Below are 18,940 nucleotides of genomic sequence, written 5' to 3'. Positions count from 1 at the left end.
TGGCCAGCCATAGAAAAATGCTTATTGAAATGATCGATTATTGTAGATCTGTTGGTGGTGACAGTGTTTCCTAGCCTCAGTGCAGTGGGCAGCTGGGAGGAGCTGCTCTTATCTTCCATGGACTTGAGTGTCCCAAAACTTTTTTGAATTAGTGCTACAGGATGCAAATTTCTGTTTGATCTAACTGACTTGAGTATATTGGTTCCTGACTTCCCTGAAAAGTTGCATATCGCGGGGGCTATTCGACGTTAATGCAGAACGCCACAGGATGTTTTTGTGCTGGTCAAGGGCAGTCAAGTCTGGGGTGAACCAAGGTTTATATCTGTTCTTAGTTCTTCATTTTTTGAATGGGGCATGCTTATTTAAGATGGTGAGGAAAGCACTTTTGAAGAGCAAACAGGAATCCTCAACTGACGGGATGAGGTCAATATCCTTCCAGGATTCCCGGGGCAAAGTCAATTAGAAAGGCCTTCTCGCTGAAGTGTTTTAGGGAGCGTTTGACAGTGATGAGGGGTGGCTGTTTGACTGTGGACCCATCACGCAGGCAGGCAATGAGGCAGTGATCGCTGAGATCCTGGTTGAAGACAGCAGAGGTGTCTGTCATTGAAGTGTTCTTAATGGTTTTCCCCATTCAATAATCTGTTCTCATAATGTTTAATACTGGTCTAACTTTCTCTGTGGTCCCCAACTATCCAAGCTCATCTTGGCTAGTGAAAAGGCTAGCCCTGTGATCTTTGGGTTGTCACGGCTGACCGTGATCTTTGGGTTGTCACGGCTGACCGTGATCTTTGGGTTGTCACGGCTGACCGTGATCATTGGGTTGTCACGGCTGACCGTGATCATTGGGTTGTCACGGCTGACCGTGATCATTGGGTTGTCACGGCTGACCGTGATCTTTGGGTTGTCAGGGCGGCCCGTGATCTTTGGGTTGTCAGGGCGGCCCGTGATCTTTGGGTTGTCACGGCTGACCGTGATCATCGGGTTGTCACGGCTGACCGTGATCATCGGGTTGTCACGGCCGACCGTGATCATCGGGTTGTCACGGCCGACCGTGATCATCGGGTTGTCACGGCCGACCGTGCTGCAGACCTGTTTGATGAAATCACCATTTTAATAGTTCTTCAAAGTAGGTAAGACATGGTTTCAAGACTGCTACAACTATCAGTCGGTTAGTCGAGCTATACCTCCTGAACTGTCTCTATCCCTCTAGGTTGCTGGGTTGTGTACATTCCTCTCTCATGTGGTCTTTGTGCTGTGCCGGGAAGAATAAGCGCAATGGATCCTGCTCATTGTTGTTAATTACAATGTTTTCTGCACTGAACTAGGTTGAGTATTTTGCCTATTGAAAACTACAACTCCCTACAGCATCCCACAGTTCATTCTTGATGTGATGTCTCTTGTGCTTGATAGGATTTGCCTTTAGAGAAACGGTGCGTTGAGCTCACACAAAAATGAACTAAATGGAATTCAACTAATTGAATCGGTCACTTAGTTGTTTAATTATCAGAGGGGGGGGGAATATTGTTAATCGTTCAGCTCTAGTTGCAGCCCGAATTCTATCAAACTCACATACACCAGGATGGTGGCATGTTTCAGTCCAAACTGGATTCTGACCAACTTGTATGAACCACATCAAAGGTTAGTGGTACCATTTCTGGTGATGACATTTTAATAAGTTGTGTAACTGATCATTTTAACTTATCAAACAGTTGACTGATAAATAAATGGAATTCGGAATATGTTGTACAGTATTTTCTGAGGGCTTAATGGTTCAGGGAGAATCGGCATCGACTGCTGAGTTCAGCTCTGTCAGTCTGTGTGTGTTTTGTGTGCGTGTTTGTGCGTGCGTGTGACCGTGTTCTGTGTATGCATATAGAGACGCTAGTCTCATTCAGCATGGCACTGCTCAGGCAGAGCGAGCATGGAGGAAGCACCCATTACATAACAAAACTAAACAATGGCCACAGATGCTGGCCTGGAATGGCCTGAATAGACTCCCAACCCTGGATTCCCACATTAAGAAAGCCCACGCCTCGTCACTCATGCACAATTCACCATGCTATTAAAAGTTGATTGGTTTTTGAAATGTCTTGTCCTAAATGTCCACACATCCAGGAACATTTCAGTCAGCCCTTAGACTAGAGACTTCTGTGAAGCCAAATCATGTAACTTGAATTCCAGAAACCTTCCCTAAAATGACTAGGTTTATTTCCAGAAACCTTCCCTAAAATGACTAGGTTTATTTCCAGAAACCTTCTCTAAAATGACTAGGTTTATTTCCAGAAACCTTCCCTAAAATGACTAGGTTTATTTCCAGAAACCTTCCCTTAAATGACTAGGTTTATGTCCAGAAACCTTCCCTTAAATGACTAGGTTTATTTCCAGAAACCTTCCCTTAAATGACTAGGTTTATTTCCAGAAACCTTCCCTTAAAATGACTAGGTTTATTTCCAGAAACATTCCCTAAAATGACTAGGTTTATTTCTAGAAACCTTCTCTAAAATGACTAGGTTTATTTCTAGAAACCTTCTCTAAAATGACTAGGTTTATTTCCAGAAACCTTCCCTTAAAATGACTAGGTTTATTTCCAGAAACCTTCTCTAAAATGACTAGGTTTATTTCCAGAAACCTTCCCTTAAAATGACTAGGTTTATTTCCAGGAACCTTCTCTAAAATGACTAGGTTTATTTCCAGAAACCTTCCCTTAAATGACTAGGTTTATGTCCAGAAACCTTCCCTTAAATGACTAGGTTTATTTCCAGAAACCTTCCCTTAAATGACTAGGTTTATTTCCAGAAACCTTCCCTTAAAATGACTAGGTTTATTTCCAGAAACATTCCCTAAAATGACTAGGTTTATTTCTAGAAACCTTCTCTAAAATGACTAGGTTTATTTCTAGAAACCTTCTCTAAAATGACTAGGTTTATTTCCAGAAACCTTCCCTTAAAATGACTAGGTTTATTTCCAGAAACCTTCCCTTAAAATGACTAGGTTTATTTCCAGGAACATTCCCTAAAATGACTAGGTTTATTTCCAGAAACTTTGGAAAAGTCTCTACTTGTTTTGATCTGAAATCTAAAAGATCATTCTGAATGTTGTCTGTTGTTGATCAGCCTTATTAGAGATTGGCTGTGATCCAATGTCCTCACCACATAGTGTAAAGCGCCTAATACATTGCTTCATGCTAAGTGGATATTGACATTGGAAAACACCCAGTGACTTCTGTGAAGCATTACATGTTACTTGGGTTGATCTGAAACAGATCTGAGCTCAAATATTTGAAAAATATCCTTTTCAAATACTTTAAGTGTTTTCTTGAGTCTGCCAGATGGGAAGTTTTTGCAGTTTTGAGACTTATTTTATATTGGTTTATTAAGTCAACTCAACAGAGGTGGGGGGGAGTATTTAAAAAAATATATATATATATTTATTTATTTATTTATTTATTTATTTAATGTTTTAGAAACCCGGGTCTGATCTGAAAATGTAAAAAAGATCAACCTCTATGTCCTCCCATTGTAAAAAAGATCAACCTCTATGTCCTCCCATTCAGGATCATCCATGAGGCCGGCTACTCTGAGGAGGAGTGTAAACAGTACAGAGTGGTGGTGTACAGCAACACAATCCAATCTATCATCGCCATCATCAGAGCCATGGGACGCCTAAAGATAGACTTTGGGGACGCCACACGAGCGGTAGGCATATTGTTCTATGTATTCTAGATTAGCTGATAGAACTAATCAAGGGGTTGGGTTGTTCACTGGACATGGGTGAGCTGTTGCTAGCATAAGAACTGGGCAGGTCTGCGTCTGAGCTCGTGCTAGGCGGGGCTGGAATGGTGCTGGGGCCTGGCAGGGCTGGAATGGTGCTGGGGCCTGGCAGGGCTGGAATGGTGCTGGGGGCAGGGCTGGAATGGTGCTGGGGCCTGGCAGGGCTGGAATGGTGCTGGGGCCTGGCAGGGCTGGAATGGTGCTGGGGCCTGGCAGGGCTGGAATGGTGCTGGGGCCTGGCAGGGCTGGAATGGTGCTGGGGCCTGGCAGGGCTGGAATGGTGCTGGGGCCTGGCAGGGCTGGAGGGCTGGAATGGTGCTGGGGCCTGGCAGGGCTGGAATGGTGCTGGGGCCTGGCAGGGCTGGAATGGTGCTGGGGCCTGGCAGGGCTGGAATGGTGCTGGGGCCTGGCAGGGCTGGAATGGTGCTGGGGCCTGGCAGGGCTGGAATGGTGCTGGGGCCTGGCAGGGCTGGATCAGGAAATGATTGTGAACGTTGACACGGGAGGGGAATATAAAATATGGAGGTATACTATTCCTTGTGGCTGAGATGGCACTGTGACGAGGGTACCCCTTTCAGCGGAGGTCAGTGACCCTGCTTGTTTGAATCCACGTCTGCCCACCACTCTGTCAGGGTTATGTACATTGGTCACCCCAGTTTCACCGACATTCCGTATGTCTCCTGGTCCAAAGTGATATCTCTGTATCACTTATGCTACATTGTCGAAGAAGCTACTTGTACTGCCAAGGCTAGTTGCCTCCTTTCTCAGCGACAGCATTGGGTGCAGCTTTAAGAGCCTGTAAGCCACTCCGAGCTGGCCTTTTTCGGCCCACTTTGGCGCCAACTACAGTTGGTGTGCCACAGCAAACTGGTAGGCAAGTCTTCTGACCTCACTTGGCAACAGACCAAAGTAAATGTCAGCTGGCCTAGTCATATACAAGCTGCATCTCTATATCAGGTAGAAGAAACCTGCCGTGGCTTTGTGTAGCCAAACTTTGTTGTTGGCTTGGCTGTCTGACTTTCAACTTCTTCTCTGGTAACCGTTTGACAATACCGAGTCAGAGTACGGTAATTTATATCAAAATCCTTTGCTGTAATCCTGATTTTGATTTTGTTCTGCAACTTCACCTGCCTGACTGCTTTTAACATTATGCCATTCTGTCTTTATTTTATCATTTTTCTTTTCCTTTTCGATCTATCTGATCACTCACAAGCTGCTGCTACTCTGTATCTTATATCCTGTTGCTTAGTCACCTTCCCCCTATACATATCTACCTCCATCACTCTGGTATCCCTGTCTCCTATACATATCTACGGTATCCCTGTCCCCTATACATATCTACGGTATCCCTGTCCCCTTCCCCCTATACATATCTACGGTATCCCTGTCTCCTATACATATCTACGGTATCCCTGTCTCCTATACATATCTACGGTATCCCTGCTCATGTAAAGATGGTGTTGGAACTGACCTTTTAAATATATCCTTACTTACTTTGTGTATTTCATATTTCCTAATCCTATTTCTTGTGTTTTTTTCTAGTAGTACATTGTTATTGATTTATTGAATGTTTTAGTTTGCAAGAGGCATTTCACTGTACTTGTGCACGTGACATTAAAACTTAATCAACCAATCGGTGTTCTAATGGGGATGTCTCTGTTGCCAGGACGATGCCCGTCAGCTGTTTGTATTGGCTGGTACAACGGCAGAGGGTGTGATCTCATCAGATCTGACCGGTGTGATACGGAGACTGTGGACGGACAGCGGTGTCCAGACCTGCTTCCTGCGCTCCAGAGAGTACCAGCTCAACGACTCTGCCTCCTAGTAAGACACACAGACAGACAGAGTGTACACACACACATTTTTAAAAACATTTTAGTCAATTAGCAGAGGCTCTTATCCGGAGTGCATTCATTAGTGCATTTATCGTAACATAGCTATGTGAGACAAGCAATCGTATGATGTACATTTTCCCTCAACAAAGTCACTTGTGGTAGGGAGGAGAGTCGAGGTGACGTGAGAGTTATTTTAAGAAACTCTGCAAAGTGGTAGGGGTTTGAGACGTTTTTTTTGAAAGCTGGGTCAAGGGACTCCGCTGTCCCGACTTTAGGGGGAAACTAGTTCCACCAACATTGGGGTTGCAGGACAGAGAAGAGTTTTGGCTGGGCTAAGCGGGAGCTGCCTTACCGTAGGGGTGGAAGGGCCAAGAGACCAGAGGTGGTGGAAAGGAATGCTAATTTTGGGATGTAGGGTTTTAGCACACACACACACACACACACCTCATCCACTTGTCATGCATATAAACTGGTTTAATGTACACATAATCAAAGATACACACTGGCAGTTTACAATGCAGGAAGTAGGATCTGAATTGCAGCTTGTTCTTTACACAGAGGGAGAGAGCGAGCATGATGCTAATGAATTTGCACGTCCCATGTAATATAAGTGGTAACGATGAGTCGAAAATCCACTTAGCCAAATTGTTTTCTGGGACATTCATTTATTTTCTCTCACGTGTTTCACATAGCCAGAGTCGTAGCGCATAGGCTATTTACTTTGATTGACAACTGAACAGCAAGTGTTGACTACTTTTCTAAAATGTGTGGAACTGTCTGAATAATGTCGATCTCCTGTATCCCTTTGCCATTCATAAATCATGCAGCGTGGTTGTCTGTCTAAAGTGAGTGTGTCCTCATCTCGTCAGTCAGTGTAGTCTACCGAATCGCACCGGTGAGAGTAGTTCAATTGACTCCCTCAATTTCATAGGCTTCTGGTTGACCTAGGCTTTTTGACGATTATCTGCAGATAAATGAAAACATTCGAGGTAGATGGTAGTGTATAATATTATAATTAGGGCCCTCGGAATTCAGGCATTAAAGCGGAATTCAACAATATAAGGAAATGTATTGACCTTTTTTTTTTTAGTAGGGAATTAATTTGTCCAAGTTCATGACAAGTGATTCGTACATCCTGCAACTTTTCTGAAGAGGCAACGAGAATGTGTGTGTGTGTGTGTGTACCACTTTGTGTAGCTGTTAGCTTTGTGTAGCTGTTAGCTTTGTGTAGCTGTTAGCTTTGTGTAGCTGTTAGCTTTGATGCTAATGAAGACCGGCTTTCCGAAAAACCTTCTCAATTAAATGTTAACTACAAAGTAGCCTATGCTTACCTGGAGAATGAAATCATGATCATTTTAGTCAATTCATTATTATTTATGTATTTATTTATTATATCATTATTATCTTTAGCTAACTAATAAAAAAACACGTGCGCTGAACAACGGTCTCTCACTATAATAAAAATAAATAAAAAACACCTAAAAATCTACATTTTGCCATTTTTTTCCCCTCCAGACTTCAAATGTGGTCTCGAATGTATTTTTAAGCATTGTTGTGGACTTACGACATCCAATTAAGTTGTTTTTCAATGATAGAAAAACAGGTGGTTTTTGAGTGTGATAACCTGAAATAAATGGGATAAATGGAAACCTGGAAAATCTAAAGGAATTTGGGAAAGAACAAAATAACAGATGTTATAGGGCCTAATGGTCATTTTGGATTCATTTAGGCAAAATGTAAAATCTGAAAGATATAATAGTTCATATTGATATAACCCTTTTATTTCTTTCAATTGAACCTTTTTTCAATTTTTCTGTTTTAATAAAATAATTACAGGGCCTTCAGAAAGTACTGTCCCCTTTTACGTTAGTCTTATTCTAAAATTGATTAAATAGCTTTTTCCCTCATCAATCTACACACAATACCCCATAGTGACAAGGCAAAAACAGGTTTATAGAAATGTTTGCAAATGTAGTTATTTTTTGGGACATTTCACATTAACATAAGTATTCAGAACCTTTACTCAGTACTTTGTTGAAGCACCTTTGGCAGCGATTACAGCCTAGAGTCTTGGGTATGACGATACAAGCTTGCACACCTGTATTTGGGGAGTTTCTCCCATTCTTCTCTGCAGATCCTCTCAAGCTCTATCACATTGGATAGGGAGTGTCGCTGCACAGCTATTTTCAGGTCTCCAGAGATGTTAGATCAGGTTCAAGTCCGGGCTCTGGCTGGGCCACTCAACAACATTCAGAGACTTGTCCCAGAACCACTCCTGTGTTGTCTTGGCTGTGTACTTAGGGTTGTTGTCCTGTTGGAAGATGAACCTTCGCCCCAGTCTGAGGTCCTGAGCGCTCTGGAGCAGGTTTTCATCAAGTACTTTTCTCTTTTCATCTTTCCCTCGATCCTGACTAGTCTCCCAGTCACTGTTGCTGAAAAACATCCCCATAGCATGATGCTGCTACCTCCATGCTTCACCGTAAGGATGGTGCCAGGTTTCCTCCAGATGTGACGATTGGCATTCAGGCCAAAGAGTTCAATCTTGGTTTAATCAGCCCAATCCAAGTGGGCTGTTATGTGTCTTTTACTGAGGAGTGGCTTCCATCTGGCCACTCTTATCATAAAGGCCTGATTTTTGGAGTGTTGCAGAGATGGTTGTCCTTCTGGAAGGTTCTCCCCTCTCCACAGAGGAGCTCTGTCAGAGTGACCATTGGGTTCTTGGCCCTTCTCCCCTGATTGCTCAGTTTGGCCGGGTGGCCAGCTCTAGGAAGAGTCTTGGTGGTTCCAAACTTCTTCCATTTAAAAATGGAGGCCACTATGTTCTTGGGGACCTTCATTGCTGCAGACATTTTTTGCTGCCCTACCCCAGATTTGTGCCTTGACACAATCCTGTCTCTGAGCTCTACAGACAATTCCTTCAACCTCATGGCTTGTTTTGCTCTGACATGCACTGTCAACTGTGACCTTATACAGACTGGTGTGTTGCCTTTCCAAATCATGTCCAATCAACCTGTTTTCTTGGTCATTATGGGGTATTGTGTGTAAATAGATGAGGGGGAAAATATTGTTTTTAATCCATTTTAGAATAAGGCTGTAACGTAACACTGTGGAAAAAGTCAAAGGGTCTGAATACTTTCCGAATGCATTTTGTCATTTGAAGAACAAACATCTTGAACTGTCAATGATACTTGTATAATCTCAAGAGAAGACCGGTTTAATGTTCTCTTACTTGAAAATAGTCCTTGTCATATAGTCTTAGACCAGTGTTACCCAACCTCGGGACACCTAGGGACCCTGGGGGCACCTCACCTACTACTTTTACTATTTGGCTGGCCACTCTACGTACTTGTGGAGAACCCTGTCTCTGAGAGGTTAAATTGTGTTTATTTCATGCTGAACCTCGGAGGAGGAGCAGAAACAGGATCGGTAGGGAGAGACGAGATGTGTCTTGTTCTCCTCTGTCTTGTACGGGCTTGTTTACGATGCAGCCTTTTTTTGAGAATACAAGCCGAGCTTCCCTGACAGCTGATTTGCATTCCACAATGCAGTGGGAGATAAACAATGTCAACACTAACATTACTCAGCTGTTATCATTTCAGTTATGAAATATTTGTTGGTCTATTGTGTAATTTAATCTATTACACTGTGGATTGACGAGTAAGGTATTGTAATTTATACACCGAGTCGGTATTCATATCATAAGAAATTCCCCTCGACCACTCCCACAAATTGGGGAAACCAAACATTATTTTCCATTGACCCCCATTGTAAAATAGCCAACTTTGTTGTTATACAAAACATGCCTAAAAGCTGCTGTTTTTTAATGTTTTCTTGACTTTTTCCACATTTTGTTGTGTTACAGCCTGAATTTAAAATGTATTAAATAGAGTTTTTTTGTTTGTTACTGGTCTACTACACACAATACACATAATGTATATCGAATTTTTCATAAATAATGAAAAGCTGGAATGTCTTCAGTTGATAAGTAGTTAACCTAAATAAATTCAGGAGTAAAAAAAAAATGTCACAATAAGTTGCATGGACTCACTCTGCAATAATAATGTTTAATATGATTTTTGAATGACTATCTCATCTCTGTACCCCACATATACACATATCTGTAAGGTCCATTTTGAGAAGTTCATTTCAAACACATATTCAACCACAAAGAACAGGGAGGTTTTCCAATGGTTTGCAGAGAAAGGAACCTATTGCTAGATGGGTAAAAATGTAAAAAGCAGACATTGAATATCCCTTTGAGCACGGTGAAGTTATTTATTACACTTCAGATGGTGTATCAATACACCCAGTCACTACAAATATACAGGCGTCCATCCTAACTCAGTTGCCGGAGAGGAAGGAAACCACTCAGGGATTTCACCATGAAGCCAATGGTGACTTTAAAACAGTTTATAGAGTTGAATGGCTGTGATAGGAGGAAACTGAGGATAGATCAACAACATTGTAGTTACTCCACAATACTAACCGAATTGACAGAATGAAAAGATGGAAGTACATTTTATAAAACATATTCCAAAACATGCATCCTGTTACACTGTTACAGCTATTTCCACTTTGTATTGGGGAAAAGACAAGCCATTACGGAGTACCACTCAACATAGTGATGGCTGTACCATTTTAATTTTTTATTTCACCTTTATTTAACCAGGTAGGCTAGTTGAGAAAACTTCTCATTTGCTACTGCCACCTGGCCAAGATAAAACAAAGCAGTGTGACACAGACATCAACACAGAGTTACACATGGAGTAAACAATAAACAAGCCAATAACACAAGTCAATGACACAGTAGAATTTAACATAAAGTCTATATACAGTGTATGCAAAAGGCATGAGGAGGTAAGGCAATAAATAGGCCATAGTGAATAATCACAATTTAGCAGATTAACACTGGAGTCATAAATGAGCAGATGATGATGTGCAAGTAGAGATGGTGTGCAAAAGAGCAGAAAAAGTAAATAAAATAAAAACAGTATGGGGATGAGGTAGGTAGATTGGGTGGGCTATTTACAGATGGACTATGTACAGCTGCAGTGATCGGTTAGCTGCTCAGATAGTTGATGTTTAAAGTTGGTGAGGGAAATAAGTCTCCAACTTCAGCGATTTTATTTATTTTTTATTTGTATTTATTTATTTTATTTTTTTGCAATTCATTCCAGTCACTGGCAGCAGAGAACTGGAAGGAAAGGCGGCCAAATGAGGTGTTGGCTTTGGGGTTGATCAGTGAGCTATACCTGCTGGAACGTGTGCTACGGGTGGGTGCTATCGTGACTAGTGAACTGAGATAAGGCTGAGCTTTACCTAGCATAGACTTATAGATGACCTGGAGCCAGTGAGTCTGGCGACGGATATGTAGCAAGGGCCAGCCGACTAAAGCATACAGTTCGCAGTGGTGGGTGGTATAAGGTAATTTGGTAACAAAACAGATAGACTGCATTCAGTTTGCTGAGTAGTGTGTTGGAAGCTATTTTGTAGATGACATCGCCGAAGTCGAGGATCGGTAGGATAGTCAGTTTTACTAGGGTAAATTTGGCGGCGTGAGTGAAGGAGGCTTTGTTTTGCAAAATAGAAAGCCAATTCTAGATTTGATTTTGGATTGGAGATGTTTAATGTAAGTCTGGAAGGAGAGTTTACAGTCAAGCCAGACGCCTAGGTATTTATAGCTGTCCACATATTCTAGGTCGGAACCGTCCAGGGTGGTGATGCTGGGCAGGCGGGTGCGGGCAGCGAACGGTTGAAAAACATGCATTTGGTTTTACTAGCGTTTAAGAGCAGTTGGAGGGCATGAAAGGAGTGTTCTATGGCATTGAAGCTCGTTTGGAGGTTAGATAGCACAGTGTCCAAAGAAGGGCCGGAAGTATACAGAATGGTGTCATCTGCGTAGAGGTGGATCAGGGAATCGCCCGCAGCAAGAGCGACATCATTGATATATACAGAGAAAAGAGTCAGCCCGAGAATTGAACCCTGTGGTACCCCCATAGAGACTGTCAGAGGTCCGGACAACATGCCCTCCGATTTGACACGCTGAACTCTGTCTGCAAAGTAGTTGGTGTACAGCTGCAGCGATTGTTAAGCTGCTCTGACAGCTGATGCTTAAATTTAGTTAGGGCGATTTAAGTCTCCAGCTTCAGTGAAGTTGTACAGTGGGGCAAAAAAGTATTTTGTCAGTCACCAATTGTGCAAGTTCTCCCACTTAAAAAGATGAGGCCTGTAATTTTCATCATAGGTACACTTCAACTATGACAGACAAAATGAAAGAAAAAAAATCCAGAAAATCACATTGTAGGAATTTAATGAATTTATTTGCAAATTAGGCAGGTAGCCTAGTGGTTAGAGTATAGGGGCAGCAGGTAGCCTAGTGGTTAGAGTGTAGGGGCAGCAGGTAGCCTAGTGGTTAGTGTGTAGGGGCAGCAGGTAGCCTAGTGGTTTGTGTGTAGGGGCAGCAGGTAGCCTAGTGGTTAGAGCGTAGGGGCAGCAGGTAGCCTAGTGGTTTGTGTGTAGGGCCAGCACGTAGCCTAGTGGTTAGAGGCAGGTAGCCTAGTGGTTAGTGTGTAGGGCCAGCACGTAGCCTAGTGGTTAGAGTGAAGGGGCAGCAGGTAGCCTAGTGCTTAGTGTGTAGGAGCAGCAGGTAGCCTAGTGGTTAGAGCGTAGGGGCAGCAGGTAGCCTAGTGGTTAGAGCGTTGGACTAGTTACCGAAAGGTTGCAAGATCAAATCCCTGAGCTGACAAGGTAAAAATCTGTCATTCTGCCCCTGAACAAGGCAGTTAAGTCACTGTTCCCCGGTAGGCCGTCATTGTAAATAAGAATTTATTCTTAACTGACTTGCCTAGTTAAAGGTAAAATAAATACAAAACTAAGATGGAGAGTTTCAAAGAGTCTGAAGTTGAGGGACATAAAAGGAGTAGTGTGGAATAAGGGGTAGCTAGAGATGGTTGGCTATGGAATAGACATTCAAATGGGTTTGATGCTGGTTTGCTTCCGCATCCCTTTTGATAACGTTGTCACAAATATCTGGCCCATGTCCAGTCATACTCGGGGTCTCCACGTGTGTCCTTCGATGGCATTCTGTCTCAGTTGCAGCAGTCACATTGTGGTCATTGTGTGTCTGTGAATCACATCATTAAAGTGAACACAGCATTTCCACAGACAATACAACTTCAACGTTGAGGACAGTGTTTCGTTGACAACATGGTGGTTTATTCTATGTCTATTGTGTGTGAATGATGGAAGAATCTAATATATATATCTAACATTTTTATTTAACCTCACCAACTCAGTTAAAAAATTATTATATTCAATGACGGCCGACACAGGCCATACCCGGACGACGCTGGGCCAATTGTGCGCCCGCCCCTATTGGACTCCCAATCACGGCCGAGTTGTGATACAGCCTGGATTCGAACCAGGGTGTTACCTGGACACCTCAAGCACTGAGATGCAGTGCCTTAGACCGCTGCTCCACTTGGGAAGTTCAATCTTACCTCAGCTGTAGGGCAATTTGACTGTGTGGTCACTTAGGCCTGCACATCAACCAGTACTGGGACCATTGTAGACTTGGGATACTAGCTCTCAAAGAACTGCTTGAATGTCTTCGGATCTGTGTCTTGAGATATAAGCTGTTTTTCAATTTCAAGGCCATCAGATTGTTTAACAACAATCACTAACTCAGAGAGGTTGCTGCCTACATTGAGACCCAATCACTGGACACTTTCATAAATGTATCACTCGTCACTTTAAACAATTCCACTTTTAAATAATACCACTTTAATAATGTTTACATATCTTACATTACTCATGTCATCTGTCTATACTGTATTTTATACCATCTACTGCACCTTGTCTATGCCTCTCGGCCATCGCTCATCCATATACTTACATGAACATATTCTCATTCACCCTTTAGATTTGTGTGTATTAGGTAGTTGGGGAATTGTTAGATATTACTGCACTGTCGGAACTGGAAGCACAAGCATTTCGCTGTACTCGCATTAACATCTGCTAACCATGTGTATGTGACCAATAAAATTTGATTTGATTAGATTTTTATAAAAGGTCAATTACAAAATCGAGGAAATTAATCTGTGGTTTAGATCGAATTCAAAGTTGGCACAAATGATAAACTAAGCAATACGATACAACAAACTACTACACATATGAACATCTGTACCACACAAGCCAATACAATAGCTTACGTATGGAGAGGAACCTAAAGGCACATACATTACCAACCACTACTACTCACCTGACAGACAGGGCAGGTGAGAGGAACCTAAAGGCACATACATTACCAACCACTACTACTCACCTGACAAACAGGGCAGGTGAGAGGAACCTAAAGGCACATACATTACCAACCACTACTACTCACCTGACAGACAGGGCAGGTGAGAGGAACCTAAAGGCACATACATTACCAACCACTACTACTCACCTGACAGACAGGGCAGGTGAGAGGAACCTAAAGGCACATACATTACCAACCACTACTACTCACCTGACAGACAGGGCAGGTGAGAGGAACCTAAAGACTCAGAATAGTGTTCCAGGTTGAACCAGCTGACCTAGTTGAGAGGTGATGAGACTCAGAATAGTGTTCCAGGTTGAACCAGCTGACCTAGTTGAGAGGTGATGAGACTCAGAATAGTGTTCCAGGTTGAACCAGCTGACCTAGTTGAGAGGTGATGAGACTCAGAATAGTGTTCCAGGTTGAACCAGCTGACCTCGTTGACAGGTGATGAGACTCAGAATAGTGTTCCAGGTTGAACCAGCTGACCTAGTTGAGAGGTGATGAGACTCAGAATAGTGTTCCAGGTTGAACCAGCTGACCTCGTTGAGAGGTGATGAGACTCAGGCACGTCCATTGGTTCTGGAATAGAGTGTCCAATTTGGCATCAATAACATGACGGCAATTCTACCTCAAAAACAAATGTGCGAATACCAATTAATTTAAAACATAGCAGGTAGAACTAAATGAGGTTACATAACCTCACCTACTATCTATAAAACTCAGCAAAAAAAGAAACGTCCCTTTTTCAGGACCCTGTCTTTCAAAGAAAATTGGTAAAAAGCCAAATAACTTCACAGATCTTCATTGTAAAGGGTTTAAACACTGTTTCCCAAGCTCATTCAATGAACTATAAACAATTAATGAACATGCACCTGTGGAACGGTCGTTAAGACACTAACAGCTTACAGACGTTAGGCAATTAAGGTCACAGTTATGAAAAATTAGGACACTAAAAGAGGCCTTTCTACTGACTCTGAAAAACACCAACAGAAGATGCCCAGTGTTGTAGATGACCTGTAACCAGTGTGTTTGGCGACGAGTATGAAGCGAAGGCCAGCCAACGAGAGCATACAGGTCGCATTGGTGGGTAGTATATGGGGCTATGGTGACAAAACGGATGGCACTGTGATAGACTGCATCCAATTTGTTGAGTAGGGTGTTGGAGGCTATTTTGTAGATGACATCGCCGAAGTCGAGGATCGGTAGGATGGTCAGTTTTGCGAGGGTATGTTTGGCAGCATGAGTGAAGGATGCTTTGTCGCGAAATAGGAAACCAATTCTAGATTTAACTTTGGATTGGAGATGCTTAATGTGAGTCTATAAGGAGAGTTTACAGTCTAACCAGACACCTAGGTATTTGTAGCTGTCCACATATTTTAAGTCAGAACCGTCCAGAGTAGTGATGCTGGACGGGCGGGCAGGTGTAGGCAGCGATCGGTTGAAGAGCATGCATTTAATTTGACTTGTATTTAAGAGCAGTTGGAGGCCACGGAAGGGGAGTTGTATGGCATTAAAGCTCGTCTGGAGGGTAGTTAAGTGTCCAAAGAAGGGCCAGAAGTATACAGAATGGTGTCGTCTGAGTAGAGGTGGATCAGAGACTCACCAGCAGCAAGAGCGACATCATTGATACAGAGAAAAGAGTTGGCCCAAGAATTGAACCCTGTTGCAAATAGAGCCAAGTATGTTGATAAAAGTCACCATGTCCGAGACAGATTTACATGATTATCAAAACGTCACGCCAAAGTAAACCTCCATAAAACACAGCCCTTATTTGAAGTGTTTCTAAAATACACAATGGATAAGATAAATGGTGGAAAAACGATTGGAACGATTTCCGTGTTTGACCTGCTAGGTTTTATGGGTATTATGTGGCAGACTGTGGCAATGAAGTTCATTCCAACATATTCCATGTTTGAGCAGCATTTGAAAGCAAAAGAGCGATTGAAAACATTATTGGCATTGTTGAATTTGATTTTCATAATAGCAAGCTACTGTAAGAGACCTGATGGTTTGGTTATCTAAGCTGTTTGTTTGGTTACCAAGGCAACTACTGTAGATATCTAGTAAAGGTGCTAGCTACTTCAATGGATGTTGAACACATTTCTAGTTGCAAATTAACACATTTCTTAGCGGCAAAAATAGCCTTGGTATAAGAGGCATTATCAATTTTTCAGAGTACGCATAGCCCCTCGTTGATTACCCCTTACGTAATGTAGCCTACACACAGTGTATCACACTGCTGTAGTGTAAGTAACTTACAATATACTGTAATTTTACACCACTAGCTAAATGAGGGGACTATCTATACATGTACTGAATATTTAGACAATGTTTACAATAGGAGAAAGTTGACTAAGACCAAAAACAATGGTGTGTTATTTTGTCCCAGTGAGTTTATGTACAGTTATGATAGATGGGAAGTTATGGCTACTTTTGGCGCCTATATCCCACACACCCTAAGCTAGGGTAAGGTAGGTTAGTGTGAAGGATACTTCGACTTTGTTTTGGAAACAGGAAGTGTAGTGGTTGTTGGAGGTCGGGGCTGTCTGTCCACATAAGACCTGGGTTCAAATAGTATTTAAATTAATTTAAATACGTTATCTGTGCTTGATTGAGCTTGCCTGGCTTAATGGACTAATATAATAGTCCCGGAAGTTCAAAAATCCACCCTCCTGGGACTACAGGCGGGCTAGAGAAAAGGCTCAAAATATTTGAAAGATTTTAAATATTCTTTAAACCCAGGTCTGGTTGTATCTAGCTGCTCTGTCTGCGTAGCTGCTTGGCTGGAGAGACTAGTAGTGAGTCAGTCTATCCTCTCTGTTTTCACTCAAACCTCTAGCAACCATTGTTTATCATTTGTCAACATATGAAACTGTATTCAGCCTGAATTCGCATGGATCACATAGATTTTACAGTCCTCGGCTGTCTTTGTTTGTTTCTGTCTCTGTCCAGGGATAATGTCCTTCAGTCCAGTTCACTAGACTTTTGTTCTACTGTTTAGTATTTAAAAAAGGGCTTTACATAAATGGTTCTGGCCAACTTCTCCAATATTGACACCATCATCAGTCACGTAGGTTTTAACGACCCTTCACTTTAGGTGATCTGAGGGAGGACAACAAAACGTTTGCCCTAAACGAGTACATGAAGAGACTTTGCAACGACAGGAATGTCTCCTTTTGTGACAACTTTGATTGCCTGTGGGAGCAATGAGCGGGATTCACACTAACCACATGCGCTTCCTGGATCATTTCCAGCAACATCAAACTGTTTTTAGAGACTGACGACAGATGGGGTCTGGTAGTGCTCCAGTTCTCCCTGTCAGAATAAGCAACCGGAGGACTTGGTAGAAATGGCACTTTGGTTATTGTGAGTAAACTAATGTATGTGTCCTTTAACTCTGCCTTCTATTGAGTTTATATAAACTGTTATATCCTACCATTTCCCCCAGACTACAGCTTTTCATACTCTGAAAAGGGGAAAGGGGAGGGGGGGACAGCCTCTATTTTTACTAATGCTCTCAACTGTAAGGACATTTCATTTGGCAACTTTGGGTATTTTGAGCATCATGCTATACTGTTTAAATGTCAGCTACCAGTTCTGGCTATAACCCTGTATAGGACAACAAAGCACTGCCCCACTTTCTTTACTGGTTTCTCTGAACTATTGATTGTTGTCCTTGAGAACTATGATGAAATCATTGTATTGGGCGATTGTAATTTTCATGTTGACAGACTGACTCCAAGGCCATTGAATTTATGTTTTGTTTTTTGGCTCTATGGACTTTATCCAAAATGTTACTGGGCCCAGCCATAACTACAGCCATACTCTGGACCTGGTTATTACCAAGGGGCTTTCTACTGGGCCCAGCCATAACCACAGTCATACCCTGGACCTGGTTATTACCAAGGGTCTTTCTACTGGGCCCAGCCATAACTACAGCCATACTCTGGACCTGGTTATTACCAAGGGGCTTTCTACTGGGCCCAACCATAACTACAGCCATACTCTGGACCTGGTTATTACCAAGGGGCTTTCTACTGGGCCCAGCCATAACTACAGCCATACTCTGGTCCTGGTTATTACCAAGGGTCTTTCTATTGACATATCCTCTATTGTTGATGTTGCTTTATCTGATCAACACTGTATTTTTTACTACCTTTTTCACGTACCTGAACGCATTATTAAGAAGCACTATCTGACCTCTGAAGTTGCTACAGATTTTATTATTGTGTCTGAACAATGCACCCTCACCTATTCTGCCTTCCTCTTGTGAGGATTTAGTTGATAACTTTTAATAACAAATTAAGGGAAACCACCGATGCCAGATCTCCAGTAAGGTTGAAAATGGCCGCATCCAAACAGAGAGCCTGTTGTATTTGTTTCCTCACCTCATCCATTAAAGAGCGATTGTGGAGCGGAATTGTAGAAAGTCAAAGTTGCAGGGCCATTATGATATTCTGACAGAGCAACTTGGCACATACAGTGGGGCAAGAAAGTATTTAGTCAGCCACCAATTGTGCAAGTTCTCCCACTTAAAAAGATGAGAGGCCTGTAATTTTCATCATAGGTACACTTCAACTATGACAGACAAAATGAGAAAAAAAATCCAGAAAATCACATTGTAGGATTTTATGAATTTATTTGCCAATAATGGTGGAAAATAAGTATTTGGTCAATAACAAAAGTTTGTCTCAATACTTTGTTATATACCCTTTGTTGGCAATGACAGAGGTCAAACGTTTTCTGCAAGTCTTCACAAGGTTTTCACGCACTGTTGCTGGTATTTTGGCCCATTCCTCCATGCAGATCTCCTCTAGAGCAGTGCTGTTTGTGGGTGTTGATGTTCAACAAGGACTTTCAACTCCCTCCAAAGATTTTCTATGGGGTTGAGACCTGGAGACTGGCTAGGGATTCATTCATTGATTAGCTAGAAAAGGCTACTTGACCAAGAAAAGACAAAAGACTCCACTTCACCAGATGATTACATGACCCATCAAGTTAGACAGATGTGTCTGGGGGTGATTACGTGT

General features: G+C 42.3%; 1 protein-coding gene across 2 annotated transcripts in view; it reads left to right on the top strand.

The window, feature by feature from the left end:
- The window catches only part of LOC135503894 (guanine nucleotide-binding protein G(i) subunit alpha-3-like), a 59,979-nt gene that overhangs the window by 27,499 nt on the left and 13,540 nt on the right, over positions 1 to 18,940 (top strand). For both annotated transcript variants that reach the window (XM_064922077.1, XM_064922076.1), the window contains exons 3-4: positions 3,554 to 3,695; positions 5,437 to 5,594. In XM_064922077.1, the coding sequence (XP_064778149.1) occupies positions 3,554 to 3,695; positions 5,437 to 5,594 (300 nt within the window). The remainder of the gene's footprint in view (positions 1 to 3,553; positions 3,696 to 5,436; positions 5,595 to 18,940) is intronic.

Source organism: Oncorhynchus masou, chromosome 18, assembly GCF_036934945.1.
Source record: "Oncorhynchus masou masou isolate Uvic2021 chromosome 18, UVic_Omas_1.1, whole genome shotgun sequence".
Classification (NCBI taxonomy): Eukaryota; Metazoa; Chordata; class Actinopteri; order Salmoniformes; family Salmonidae; genus Oncorhynchus; species Oncorhynchus masou.
Note: the sequence above shows the minus strand (reverse complement) of the source record. Positions and strands in the feature narration are given on the sequence as shown.